This window comes from Teleopsis dalmanni, chromosome 2 (assembly GCF_002237135.1).
Source record: "Teleopsis dalmanni isolate 2A chromosome 2, ASM223713v2, whole genome shotgun sequence".
NCBI lineage: Eukaryota > Metazoa > Arthropoda > Insecta > Diptera > Diopsidae > Teleopsis > Teleopsis dalmanni.
The window spans coordinates 88,219,650-88,235,256 of NC_051847.1; the positions used below are offsets into that span (position 1 = coordinate 88,219,650).

General features: G+C 33.4%; 1 protein-coding gene across 9 annotated transcripts in view; it reads right to left on the reverse strand.

Moving 5' to 3' along the window:
- Window positions 1–1,594: 1,594 nt before the first annotated feature.
- The window catches only part of LOC119679555 (PDZ and LIM domain protein Zasp), a 96,751-nt gene continuing 82,738 nt past the window's right edge, over window positions 1,595–15,607 (reverse strand). For 2 of the 9 annotated variants that reach the window (XM_038091979.1, XM_038091980.1), the window contains 4 exons: window positions 4,724–4,850; window positions 3,123–3,306; window positions 1,811–2,050; window positions 1,595–1,727 (listed from right to left, as the gene is read on the reverse strand). In XM_038091979.1, the coding sequence (XP_037947907.1) occupies window positions 1,650–1,727; window positions 1,811–2,050; window positions 3,123–3,306; window positions 4,724–4,850 (629 nt within the window). In that variant the 3' untranslated portion in view covers window positions 1,595–1,649. Of the gene's footprint in view, window positions 1,728–1,810; window positions 2,051–3,122; window positions 3,307–3,459; window positions 4,454–4,723; window positions 8,931–11,367; window positions 11,665–15,443; window positions 15,600–15,607 lie in introns of those variants that run through there. The other 7 variants (XM_038091973.1, XM_038091974.1, XM_038091977.1 and 4 more) reach the window with 6 other exon arrangements.

Sequence of the window (15,607 nt, forward strand, 5' to 3'; positions counted from 1 at the left end):
AAAGCGGTTAACTGATGCAATTCTGATCAGTTTAAGGGCTTGTCTTAAAATATCATTGAGGTACACTATTCCGGCAATGTGTAAACAAGATTCTTTTGCGAATGGCAGTAGAGAAAGGAAGACTTTCAAGTCTGAAAGAGTTTTTAATGCTTCAAGTATTTCTTTGCATTTAAAAAAGAATATCTGAAGAAGATTTTTCAGAGTGACCTTAATGATAAGATTAATTTATATTTATATATTATTCATATTTTATTTATATATTCATTCATTTCTTATATTTATAAAAAACTGTTACTAACACTTTGGTATTTAATAAAAATTGTTTCCAAATTGAGTGGAGTTTCTGTAAAGTTATTGCTGTAATAAAGCATAAATCATAAGTAACAAAGAAAAAAAAATATGTGATTAAACAAATCACATTAAAACTTGTCAACAGAAATTACTTAAAAATTATCAACTATTATTTTTTGCTTTTCTTATTTTTATATGTTTTTAGTGCTATTAGCCATCACATTTTTATTTTTCGTTGATGTTAGAGTAAATTGAGAGGGCACTTCTAACACAAATATTAAACCTTCCACTCGTAGATATCTATTTCTCGTTATGATACCAATAAATTGCTAGGAGGAGAAGAGCTAATCTAACCGTTGTCTTATTGTTATGAGCCAGACATTGGCATTGCAAATAATCTTAACTCAATTTTAACATTTTCTGGAAAAATAAAAGATTTGATGTTTCATATGAAAGATATAATAGTTCAAGATGTACAGCACACATCTTGCACCATCATATCTTTCTTACGATACAGTTAAAATTGAGTTAAAATTATTTGATAAGTCAATGTCTGCCATATGACAATAATGAAATTACTCTGTCTACAATCTTATACAAAGACATAAAATATCTGAACTCTTGCACAGTTGGCTTGTCAAAACATGCCTCCATTATATTATCTGTATAATAACATAGTGTCTATTAATTGATGTTAGCTGGCACTTTGATCGTTGTTTATTTAAATATCCATTTGCGGTGATGATAGATATAATGAAATGAATAATGAATATTCAGTTTAGCTAGATTTTAACGCAAAAAGATTTCAAATTTATTTTTAAATGATAATAATTTTTACAATTTACATCAATTCATTAACTTAAGTGTATGATCATTCAATAATATTTTAAATATAAGATATATCTTGTAAATATGGACAAATACAATTTTAATGATTTTCAAATGTGCACAATTAAGCGAAAACTTAAACAATTTCTATTTCATTAAACTTCATTGAAAATTGAGAAAAAAAACCAGCTTCCTTGGAACTCTCGAAAAATAGGCAAGGATAAAATATACAATTAGCATTCAAGGAAATTCCAATGCAGAATTTTTCGCTGGATGCTTTCATTTTAAGTTTTAATATAGAAAATTGCTTAATTGGAAATATTTAATGCTTCACAATACATTTTTAACAACTAAAAATTTATTATTTAATTAGTTTTCAAACGAAAGTATTATTTAAAAATAAACAAAATTAATATATCATTATGTGTAATTTACGGTTTGATTTAATTAATATTTTAGTTAAGATTTTATTAGTTTTTTTTTTTAATTTTTTATGCATGATCCCTGATATTCAACATCAGTCCTGCGGTTTAACGCGCATGATTCTTGCAGAACGGACGACCGCCTTTGTTGTAAAAGCTTTGACCTTCCAAATTTTGCTTGCAGTACTGAAAATGAAATTAAAAAATTAATTATATATTCAATTAATTTATTTAATTTATTCAATTATTGCTTTGGCTTTGTTACTTACAGAGCAGTTGAAACATTGGCTATGATAATTGTGATTCAAAGCCTCAACCCATCTGTCTCCAGCTTCAACGGGGAAACCACAAGCGAAGCACTTTGTTGTGAAGAGTTCATTCCAATCGGCTTCACAGTAAGCGTTGCCATCTTCCAAGAAGAATGGAGTATTGCCAAAGAGTTTACCGCAATGACCACAAGTAAAGCATTCAGGATGGAAGTGCTTGCCAATAGCATTCAAGCAATCGCCCTAAAACAATAAGAAAATAGAGAAACACCAAACCGATATAGAAGCTTTAAACTTTAAATGCTTTTTCAAGTATATATGTTATTCATGTGCATATATCGGGTATTTTTTTAGCTGTATGACACCTATTGATATCGGTAGCTATGGTTTGACGGCTGAAAATATCAAACTGTGTTGACATTTCTATACAGTAAGGTTTGGCAATTCGTCATCAATGGTTCAACTCTAGAACAATGCTTCCAAATTGTAAAAATTGGTTTAAAAAAAAATAAATCTGTTCATAGAACACATCATGTTTAGTGATGAAACTCCTTTCTGGTTAAATGACTGCATTAATAAGCAATATTGCCTTATTTGAAGTGAAGATAACCCTTAAGCCATTAACGAATCAGCATTACGTCCATTAAAACTGACTATCTGGTGCGGTTTACACGCTGGCGACACCATTGGTCCTTACTTCTTTCGAAATGAGAAAGGAGCTGCCGTTACGGTAAATGCCATGCACTATCGAGACATGCTGATGAATTTCAATTTTTTTTTTTCAAATTAATCGGTTAACCATCGATGACATTAGGTTCCAACAAGACAGCGCAACTTGCCATACAGCTTGCCATACAATCGATTTATTGTGAAATCAATTTGGTAACAACTATATTTCCAGAAGTAGTTCTGTTAACTGGCCCCTTCGTTCGTGTGATTGAACGATTTTGGGAAACTATGTTTTTATGGGGCTATGTTTTTATGAGGCTATTTTTTTATGGAGCTATGTTCATTGAAGCATTGTTGAAGCATTGGAAACCAATGTTCATGTCTCCATAGATGCTATAATTATTGCAAATATTAGCCAAAAATTCGACCGATCGAATGGACCATGTAACTCGTAGCGGCGGCAGACATATGTCGAAAATCATCTACCAGATTATAATAATTTTTATTATCATTTATTATCATTTTAAGTTCTCATGCAACTAAAAAAAACCCTTTATTATATATAATATATGTTTATTATATTTGAAACTCATGGCCATTGTTTTTGAAGTTAAGGATATATGTTTTAAATAAGTATAATTGTTACCTTGATCTTGGTGCAGCATTTGCTGCAGGTTGGTGCCAAATATTTCTCAAAGCAGTATTCGCAGTAAAGATCTCCTTTCTCCTCAACGAAACCAATGTCTTGCAATGGACGACGGCAATTGGCATTGACACAAATGAAGTGCTCTGGGCACCAGATGCGACCGAGAGCAGTTATGAAAGGACCCCTATTATTAAAAAAAATGAAAATAAAAATTAAATATTAAATAAAAAAGTTTATGTCTAAAAAGCTCATGCAACAACAAAGATTTACAACGATCATCATTACTTTTAATATTAATATTAATCATTTAACTTAACGGAAAGCTTGTGATACTTACTTTTTGATTTCGTTATTACACTGACAACAAATTGGACGCTTACCATCCTTTAGCAACTGACTTACGACTTCCTCATTTTCAGGCGACATGGTAGGGTTATCATTATCTTTTGGTCCACCCAAAGCTTTTACACTTATGCTGAAAGCAGGTCCATCCATTATGCTTTCATTTTGTGCGTTTGGTTCAATGTAGGATCGACGATCCATTGCATGCGTGGAAAGCTCTCCACCACGTCCTGTGCGTTTATTATTTTGTTCTGTATTATTTCGGAATACCACGACTTCTGTAGGTGGTAGTGGTGAATTATTTGCTTCGATTTTATGTTCCGTTCTTGTTGCAGTAGATACTGGCATTGGTGGAGGAGGTGGTGGAAGTTGATTTGCATTGCCGTTTATAATATTAACGACACCACCTGCTGGTTTAGCAGCACTATTTATCACTTCACGCTTATTAGGGATTCCATTATCACATATGTCAAGTACCTTACCCATCGGATGATTCACCGGCATATCTGTAGTAAGTGAGCCAATAGATTTTGGCATTTGTGGTTGTGCTTTTGGTTTATGCAAAGCGGGACTTTGCGTTACAGGTGCCATTGCAACGACAGGTTTTAATGATACGGGCTCAGTTGGATCGATGTCCTTGAAATCGTCTAGTTCAAATCGTTTACGCATAACCATAGGACTTTTGGATAAGTTTGAACTGCTGTTGCTGCGTAAACTTAAAGTGCTGCCACTGTTGGAAAGTGACGGATGGCCACTATTGTTAGCCAAACGTGCTTCAAGCATATTCGATATGATCTTGCCAGCTTCAGCCATGAAGTTATTCATTTTCTCGCCCATATTAATTTTTCCAATTGATTCGGTCAGCATGGCGGTGGCTTCGTCATTATAAATAGGCTCAGCTACTGCGTTGTCATGGTGGTCAGCCACATTAGCGGCATTGATTTTACGCGGAAGAGTAGCATTTAGTGTGTTAGTTTGCAAGCAAGGCTCTGAAATCAGCGCAGAAACACAAAGGTACAATAAACATTCAATAATGCAAAGATTAATTTCTAAGAAAATACATAACATACATGCAATGTTAATAAAAAATATTTAAAAATAAATTTTTAAAAATTTAAAAAAAAAAGTAAAATACTTATAATAAAATAAATAATAACACATAATAAAGGAAATAACAAATCAATTCATTCAACAATTCAGAACCAAAGTCAACATGGAACTTCCATTAAAAACAACAATAATTGGCATTCTCTTTTTACCTGATTTGAATATGGCAGCTGTTGCAGAGTGGTACGCGCACTCCTGGTGCGACTGCTTTATTCATAATACCGCGTCCGCGCTTTGGTGCGGAAGTAGCACCATAAGCTCCACCTTTTCCGCCTAGACCTGAAGAATCACCAACATTAGTACTTTCACTTATGCTTGGAGCAGCAGCGCTTGCCATTGGGGCGCTTTTAATAGCAGAAGGCTCAGCTGCAAGAGCGCTAGTGGCTGCGGAAGCTTGCGGCGGTTTAAAACCGGTCATACCTGCGGAAGCATTCGGCCGATATGTGTTATTTAGACTTAAATTGTTACTATTATTAGCGGCGCTAGGAGCAGCAGCTGCTGTTGGCTGCGATTGAATAAGTTGTTGTTTGCAACAAGAATGTCCAGGACGACAGAATGTGCCTGTTACTGGACAGATGCCACTGGAAGCACTAGTGCCACCAGTTTTAGAGGCTGAAAAAGCTTGTGTATTAGTAGCTGAAGCTTTGGTTAGACTGCTGCTAACAGTGTTAGCTTGTAATGATGAATTTGATGATATGGTAGAGACGCTATTGAATGCGCTTAATGATTTCTGTTGTTGTTGTTGTTGTTGTTGATGTTGTTTCTGTTGCAAAGATATCAACGAGGAACCGTAAGCATTAGTCATTTGCGATAATTCCTTTTGTTGCTGAGTTTGAAAGCCTGGCGGCGGCCCTACTAAATTTTCACTACCACGTGTAGCTAATGTGCTCTTGGAAGATTTTGGTTCGTCGTATGGAACGGGTGATTTAGTTGGAAATCTTGTTGTTGTCTCTAACGAAGATAATTGTGGAAATGAGGTATCCATTAAGGCGGCTCGAGCGCTTATAGCTTGTGACTGGCTAGTTAAGTCAGTAATTTCTTGTTCTAAACCCGAAAGACGTCTAGCTTGGTTTGCCACAAATCCAGTTTTCCCGTAAGTTTGTCGGTGCTCGCTTGATGACTGAGAACCAGTACGGATTTCGACAGTTTTTGCACTTTGGGTGTGCTCAAATTCTTCAGTAACTTTTCGTCTACGTTCGATTTGAGTATTACCTATTTGTGTCGTTGTCTGACTTTGAAGTTGTGACTGTTTTTGTTCTTCTAAACGAGATTCTTTTTCACGCTTTTGTATTGTCGTGTCACCAATTTTTCTCTCCATGACTGTTTCCGGTTTCTCGGTGTATGACTGTGAGCCAGCTTGACTGGTGGTTTCAAAATGTGATAACAATTGGCCCTGTTGTTGTGCTTGTTGAGCTCCCAAATAGCTTTGGCCTGTAGTAATGGATCCAACTTGAAGCATACGTGCCGGTACATTGGCATCCTTAATTCTTGGCGCTCGAATGTTAGACAATGGATTTGGTGGTGGTCCGGGAGCTGGTGATCGTGCACGATCTGGAAAAGGTGAAGCAGATCGGCGATCATAAGGTTTGGCATGTGTAGCAGCACACTCATCGAAACATAATTTTTCAGGAGTCTGATAAAATGGAATTATCGGTGCTGGTTTATTAGTCAAGGAAGGCGTATATGCGCGATTCGATAGTGGAGGTTCCAGGTGCTCATCTAGTGATTGAAAAGCCATTGTTACTGGACCTGATCGATCTTCTATAATAATTGGCACAATTGGTAGTTTTTGTTGTGGAGTAACTAAAGCTTGTGCAGACGGTTGCTGCTGTCGCTGTTCACTGCCAGTGTGTTCTGAACTTGAGACAACGCTGGCAGCAGCTACCGTTTGCTGTTGCCTGTTGCTGGAACTGTAAGTTTGTGTTGTTACTGTACTATTTACAAGGCGGTTAGTTGTGATTTCTTCTGCACTAGTTACTTTAGGTGCCTCTACAAAAGCGAGTGGTACATTCTCTCGAAGTTCTTGTGGTTCCGGAGTGCGTACAGGACTTTGCGTGGGCAGTACTGTCCAATTGCGCTGATATTTTGGAATAGTGTCTGCTTTATGAAGGCCAGATGAAACTGGTTTATTTTTGAGGTGACTAAGCGGGGACGGTGGTGGAAATAGAACATCTGAGTGCTCAAGCTCTTCAACTGTCTCTGCAATTAGTTCTTGCTCATCGAATCTTCCCGAGCTTAAAGCATGGCTCCCATAGTGCGTGGCGTAAGCAGATTGGGAAGCTTGAGTTGTATTTGAGGCATATGTAGTGGACAATTGTTGGACTGTGGAAGAGGAGTTTGTGGAAGAAGTTGCTTTGGTACAGGAAGATATTAAGGACTCTTTACATGTATTTGATTGTGTGCTGATTGGTTCGGTTTGTTGTAAGTTTTCTTCCAGTTTGTGCAAATAATTTAACCTCTTTTCATTACGTTCCTTTGCTTTACAATAATTCGCGTAGTCAAGGTCGGTTTCATTCTGGGATAAGGATATAATAGAGTTTCGTGGAGTACTTGGAGTTAAAGGTTCACGGGATGGTTGGAATGCTTGCATTGCCGCAAATGCTGAAGATTTGCGTTGACCTCTTTCCTGTTTATCTGTGGTATAGTATTGAACATTCTCGCCGTTATTGTAGTTTGGATCGCTTTCAAGGTCGTTGTCTAAAACCTGAAATTCATATTTTTTCTTTTCTTTTTTCTTTTCTTGCTCTTCAAACATATGAGTTGCATTTTCAGGATTTAAGGGAGTGTAGGAGCGCTGAGGAGCAATGCGTAGTGCATCGGACATAGTTAAATGTTCTTTGGGTGTAGGTAAATCAATGACGTGGATTGGCACATCTCGTTCAAATTGTCCTTCAAAAGATTTCTCGGGCGCTACTGTTAGGGCACTTAAAAAAGGTGATTTAGGTCGGTAATCTTCCCGCATGTATGGTTTTAAGTCAATAGGGGGTGGCATATATGGTTCAGTTTCTTCAGGCAGTGAAATTGGTTGAGGAACAGTTGGTGCTAAATTTATACTAAATTCAGGCGCGATGGAAATTGCATTCGTTAAATAAGAACCTTGCAAGGGAGATTCTTGCAAAATACTTGGTTCTGCTAGTTTGGGCGATGGGGGTCTTTCCTCAACTTTTGATATTGGGGGAGTTTTTGGTGGACTAACAGTATTTCCATGTGATTGATCATCTGTTTTAGTTTGAATTTCGAAGGAACAATCGCATGGCTTTGGACAGAGACATTCAGTTAGGTGAAAAGGCACTTCTGGAGCCGTTGTTAATGCACGAACCATAGGGTTAATCCATTGTTTGGGTGTGGGGTTTGGTATTTTAGTAGGGGGTATTTGACGAACGGGAGCTATTTCAATTTTGATTTCTGGTGTGGGTTGAAATATACGTTCACTCTCAAGTATTTGATTTCGATTTGATATCACTAATTCATCTTTTTCATTTTCAATAATTGTGGTACTATAATCTGCTGGCTCCATTTCTTCAACCTTTTGTAAATCTTCACGTAATGACTGAGATTCTAACTCTATTTTTTTCTGAACTTTTTCAATTGATTCATACTCTAAGATCGGTTCAAGCTCTTTTATCTCAGGTTCGTCAACAAATACAACATGCCTTGGAACTTGTGTGCTGGGTGGAGGAATAGGACTAGGTGTTACTTCTCTTACCAAATCGACCAGCTTATATGTGCTCAGTGGCGCAGCTAATGAAACAACACATTCCTGTGCACTACGACGGCCTGACATATGTTCCGAGGCTGTAAGACAACACTGCTTTTGTTGCATTGCTGCAACTTCCAAATCCATGTGATAATCTAATTCCGAACCTGATTGCTCATAGGCTTGCTGCATTTGATAAGCTTGAACTTGTGCAGCATACATACGTTGATATTCTTCTGATGTTGTAGTAGTCGTAGTACTTGTAGAAGTATAACTATCTGAGCTAGACTCAAGCTCATGCGTTTGTATTTGACTTGTTAACTGAGGTGCTGAACGACTTTGCCAATAGAGTTGTTGCTGTTGTTGTTGTTGTTGTTGTTGCGCTTCAGTTAGTTCAGTTTTCGATTCAGTCATTGAAGGTTGTGATTTCTCTCCAACAGAACCCGGTGGTACAGGAGGTGGTTGTTCTAAAGGTTTCGTAACTACATGTTGAGTTTCGGGTGGTGCTATATATAATGGAGCTGCAGTTGGTAAATTGTGGCTATCATCTTGTGGTGGGGGCCAAACTAAGTTCGTAAGAGTCTTGCGTTCAGCTAAGACTATTTCCTGCTCAATTTCACAGTACTCTTCTGCATATTGCGGTTGCAAGCTTTCTTGTATGTCTAAGGTGGATCGTAAGTAAATGTTGGACAGCAGATTTGGAGGTTTTACAGGAACAAGGAACAAATTTTTTTTATTGTATAAAGCACGCGTGTTTGAAAAAAGATTTGATGGGTTCATTTTTACATAGAGGGTGTACAACAACAGAATTTCAATGGAAGTGATGGAGGTTTTAGTTAATGTTTCATGGCGTTAGTTAGTCAGGTTAGATTTAACAGATATGTGACACAAAATGTGCAATTTGTTAATGCCATTTTTGTGTTGGTTTTTAATGTTTAAAAGTAAAGAGAAATAAAAACATTGTTGCATGTTAGTTTTGCTTCTATAAGCGAGGCAGCGATTAACAAAAATTAACAACTAAGCAAGTAAATTTTTAATATATTTTAATTAGAACAAATGTAAATGATAATTTCATATACGAGTCTGTAAGGTTCTGAAAAAGTAGTGCCTTGGAATGAGGATGAAGTATTTGAATCTGAGTCTGAAGCTAAATGTGCTGTGATTATGTTACCGGACCCGATAAATAGAAAATCAAAGATTTCTTGCCAAATTATTAGTATAGTTCTTAAAATTTAATGCAGAATATACTATACTTAATTAATAATAAAGTATATTTAAAAAAGCCAATTGTGAGCACACCTTCATACACTTCTATATGCAGTATTTTATAAAAGAAAAAATCATGTTCTCAGTCTCATAGAAGATAAGTACAGTACATTAGAGCATGTTCGATATAACAAATTTCGAAACCATTTCACAACCCTATCAAGTATTTAGTAAAAAATAATATAAAAAGATTTATTAGAATTATAAAACAATAAATGAGTTGTCGTTGACCCCGATATTTCAATCGTCCCAAAGAATGGTTGAAAAGATGGTGTGGTCAAAATTACTTGGAAGAGTTTTAATATTTAATTAAGATCATTTATAGCTTAGGTTTATTAAACTTAAGTTATTAAAATATCTTAAATTAATAAATAAAATCTATGCTGTTTTAATAAATCAAATGATGAAGTTAGTGGTTCATATAGTATAAAACGGATAATTAAAGGATATTTTTTTAGAGGTTGAATTTTTATGTTTATAGTGGCAATCAGATTAACAATTGACGTTTAATTCGTTTTAAGTACGTTTGAATAAAATTTAACATGAATAGATTTTGATGGGATCTTGATAACCTAATGGGCTAGTGAAACCAGGCTTGATTGGTTTGATTGGCGATAGAAGTATCTATTACGCGCAAGAGTTGCTTAGATGGGTTAATAAAAGAGAATCATTAGACCATATTATTTAAAGCTGTTGGTCAGAGCGTCACAATCAATAAAGAGTACTTAAGGCCCATGAACAATTACTTTTTCTTGCTCAATTAATAGCTTAAATTGATCGTCATGATCGTGAAGGCTTACTTTTTATAGCGATAAGTGATACATAATATCATTTTATAAACCAAACTTGTTGGAGAAGTTTGAAGATAACATTCGTGGAATTTATAAAACGAATAACTTAGAAACTGTCTTTTCAGTTTGTCTTGAGTCAGTATATAACTTCACGTATGTGTCAGGACTCACTCGACCATGATTAATATGCAAATATCTTTTCAAAACAGCTATTTTAATGCACATTACTTCGACTTAAAGTGATTATTTTAAAATAGGAAACAAACGCTTTCAAAAAAATGCCCTCTACATATATAGAATGGAATGTGTTATTTTGACTCTCGGAGTAAACAGTGCCCCCACAAAAGATACTAGAAACACTTTTCAATCATAATCTTATAACCACTCTACTTTGTCACAATATGCATTTGTCTTTATGTATACTTCCGGTCTGTATATATCTGAGTATATGTATACGACTATATAATGCAAAGGAACATACGAACTGAATAAGTGAATACTGAATAGTAAGTATATGGATTGCAATAACTATTATAGAAGGGTTCGAATAAAATGAAAAGACAATAACAAAAATTTTAGTTTGTTGTTCTCTTTGCATTTCTATTCGAACCCTTCTAATTTTCAAATAGAAGTCGAATGTGACGCATTTAATGACGAGTTGTATTAAATTTCCTATTAATTTATTTTGCAAATATAAATATTTTTTTAAAATATATTTGTAAAAAAGATGCACATATTTCTTCTTCTTCTAAGTAAATAAAAAATTTTAATTAAAATTTTACTTTAGTTAAGCAAATTTGATATTAATTAGAAAGCAATGAGTGTAGCGACACTACACCGCGTGACAAACAATAATTAAGTAAAGACATGCAAATCCTTAAGATCCTTAGAATTAGTAGTTACGATATTTAATAGAAAATATAAATTAAATCAGAACAAAGTGATGATCTGTATGCAGTGAGAGTGTATGGCTGCATACTGCCGTGTTAGCTTGTCTTAGTAAATAGTTTTTTTTGAAAATTAACCAAACAATACAATGAACTTATTGTTTTCTCCATCGCATATATCCGAAGGACATATAAGAGTTTATTGTGTAAATCAAATTAACAATTAAAATATGAATTCATCACGAAGATGAAAATTAGTAAGTATTTTTAAAAATTGTAATCATCGGTTCGCTTGAAAACCGAAACCGCTTGAAAGGATTCGCCACGTAACCACTTTAAAATTCTACAAACTGTCGTCCTTGTGAGTTTGCATGTTGGATTTCGTTTGCATGTGTGAAAATTGGATATCGTTTTGAATAAACATAGAATGGATGAATTTTAGTAAAGGTAACCTAAAAGAAGAATTCAGAAAAATATTTGCATTAATATATAATTTAATATTTACATTTGCTGGCAAAATAAATTTTAAAAAAAATAAGAGCATAAATTGTTTTTTAATGTACAAAAAATATTCACATCAAAAAAGATCTAATCCAAAATCATGAAGAGATTAAAAGCACTTATATTTACAGAATTCCGGATGTAGTGGAGAAGAGCTGTAAATATGCATTCGAAACTCTTGAAAATAAAACTAATTCAGCAAAAATACATTGTATCCTGTTCCTGTTTGGAAAACATTTCCTCAGGGTACTAATACTGTCTAATTCATCTTTTTTCCATTGTAAACTTCAACTTCATTCAGACGAAAATTTGTTGTGAAATTTAGGAGTGTATTTACATATTCATTGTATTAAGACAGAGCGAATGAAGCATACCCTTTGAAAGCATTGGGATTTAATAAATAATTGCGGTTTCGCGTGCTTTCAAATGGATATTTTCTTTTATATTTTTTTAATGAATATATTTTTAAATAAAAACTTCTGAAAAAATGAGTTTTTTCAGAAGATTTATGGAATTATAACTTATCTATAATGTAAATTTTGAGTTCGTATAAGAAAATTTACCTTCATAAATATGAACTTTTATATACAAACAAACTTCCACAACTTAAACTTCTATAACTCGAATTAAAAAAAGTGCAACAGGGTTCAGAGAGCAATCAACATACAATTACAAAAAAAAATCTTTAACTCGAAGTCTCCATAAGTCGAACTATAAAAACTTATAATATAAACTCCATCTAGTGTAAATTAGTATACATTTGCTATATTAAATAGATTAACCAAGGTTGGATTAACTTTATTTAACACCTTAAAGTAGAATATCTTAATCTGAACTGTGTAAAAAAATTTTTATAAAACCATTATATAAAGGAAGAAAACAGTGCTATGCAATTTAAATCTTTGAGTTCTACAGCCACTATGAGACAAGGCAGTTAATCAGGCCTAGCTAACTTAATGGTTGAGAAGCAATTAGCAAATTGGCGCCAACTTAAGTAAACAAACTTTAAGCACATAAAAATATAGTTCTTAGAACGTTGGTGAAAGCGCCATGGTATGTAAGAAGCTCAAACGTACACTTTGATATGAAAACTGAAAGTGTTAAGAAATATATAAGGAATAAAGCTGTCAAACTCTTCGATATTTTGGAAATTCTCAAGAATGTAGAGTTAAACTTATTAAAAACTGCCAAAACTTTTATCAAGAGAACGAGATAAGCTGGATTTTAAAGTATGAATTAAAAAAATTTACTCTTATTTAAAAGTTAGAAGAGTTCGAATAGAAATGAAAAGATAACAACAAAAATTTTAGTTAATTTGTTAAAGTAATCATCATCAGCTGTACAAACTTAGCAGCCTAAGCTATTTAGGGCATAGGATTAGTCATCGCTTCTAATTTGACAGGCACAAGTTCTAAGCCTAACACTTGCAGTCCAAAAAAATTCGTACTATAAACTAATTAAAAGATTAAAATATTTCTTAAGACCCTTGATGATGAGTTCATACTCCATATATGGTCAGTCAAATTTCAATATATTTATCAAAATTATTGTTGTTGTTGCTTCATTACTGTTGGAACCCTTCATAATAAAATTTAATTATTGGACACCAGGTCTCATGTATTCTATATCTTAAGCCGATTTTTTACAGCATGAAAAGAGAGTGGAAGATTCTATACAAACTAACTACTTCCATACTTAAAACACATACAATATAGTACTTTAATAAGTCTTAAATAGCAATCCACAGATACTTTATTTTGCTTTATCGCATTTCGCGTAAATAAATATACATAAAAGAGTAAATTGAGTTTTCCTTTCCTTAAACGACAGAGAGTAGTTTTGGTTTCGCTGAAATGGGTATGAACGTTTTTTTAAGCAAATTGTAATAATTGATATACAAATATTAAATGAAAATTCAGTGAACATGAAAATAATCGAAAATATTGAATATTTTCCCCCAACTCACGCAGTACGGACTGCCTTTTGTTAATATTTTTTTGTCATTATTTATCAGTCGACAGGAAATAAAAAGAACTCGTGCGGTTTGTTTCATCAGGATTGCATATGTATTTTTTGGTTCTAGTAAAGTATATGAATGCACAATTTCATATTTATTGAATTAATTTTCACTCACAGAAGGATCAGGACAATAAAAAAAATATTCATATATAAAGAGATATTTACTCAATTGTTGCAAATAAGCAAGTAGAAAAATATATTTTAATTTATTAATAAATGAAATGATATGAAGCTTTAATGGATACATCTTTACTTAAGTGTTCGTTATGGAAATTAAATATAATTACAAATTGAATTAATAAAGACTTCATTTCAGTTAAAAATTAAAATGGAAGTTGGATGAAGATTATGATAAATACACTCTTCACTTTTGTACTGAGTTGAGCTACTCATTTATCGTAGCTTTAGTAGCTTTTATAAGTGCATCAATTTCATTTCATTATTTTGGTTGTAGAAGCTTTTGTAATTATAGTTAAGGGATTGTTTAAATACATAGTAAATTAGTAATTATGACAACTATATATCTCACGTTCCTTACAAACAAACTTTCAACAAGAAATTTTCTTCATCTCTATTGTATTTCTAAGCACTTCATAAACACTATCACTTCACACGCACAAGCCGTTAGTGTTAATCCAATTCAAACGTAAAATACAAACGTAAATAATAAAATGGTAGAATAGAAAGAATATATAAGCAAACCATCAGGCCAACTTTGATGTCGCTTCTAGTAATTTTGCTAAAGTTGAATTTAAGGAACTACAACAAATTCAAAACACCACCCTCAGAAAGTTATTCAATATTCGCTGATATGTCAGAAACTCTGATTTCTGTAAAGATCTTTCTATTGAAACTATCAACATATATATAAAAGTAAGATCACCTAAATTATTTAGGGAAAGATATGGTCATTTCAACAGTTCATTAAAGCTTCGGTTAGAAGTATTTGAGCAACGGCCGTAAGATTTGTTGATATCCCTTCTCTAATATTTTCAACAAATTGGGGTGCAACAATAGAATTGCTGCAGATAATTAGGTTTTCCAGTACCGACAAAACGACTGCTGTCAACCTAAAATACGTAATAATTTACCAAATATTTGAAAACTATTACAAAATTCGCCAATGAAGAGAAACTTTGTTTTTACGAATATAAACAACAGAAGTGCTAGTTAACAACATTAAAAAAATGTTGAAAATATAATGATTAACCTTTACTTTCAAGACCTTTATAAGTTTGAAATAAACAAGATTATTATTTATTTAGCCCAAAACATTACTTTCACATAAATATTTTATATGTTGAGAGTGCCATGTAACAGCACTAATAAAGCATAGAAATATCTAAAAAAACCTTTGTACAAACTTTAACAAAATTAGACAATACATGGTTATGGTGTGCTCACAATTCTGCATTAAACCACAAATTTTAATAATTTCATAAATATTTTTCTGTTATCGTTTAAATGTGATTGAAGGTTTTATTTGGTTTGCTATAGCAAAACGTTATTTGTGCTATAAATAATTGTTAAAAAATTATCAAAAACAACGCTGAGCGAATTTTTTTTTTTCAAAAATGCCTACGTTATGTCTTCGCAGTAATAAATTCAAACAGTTTTAGTAAAACTTGCAGCTGAGAAACGTTTTTGATAAAAAACGCCAAACCGCGCTTAAAAGCCTTTAACTATGCTAGCTTTTGGTCTAGGCTTTTACCTCGATTGTAGTTGTTATAGTTGCCGATGCTGTTATTGTTGTAATGAGAAGAATTGTACGAAGGCAAAGTGGAGTACTTATTGGGTCCGGGGGACTTTCTGAATTGTTGTGTATAATTTTTGTTGCTGTAATTGTTGTACGAATGTACACTGCGACCTACAAAT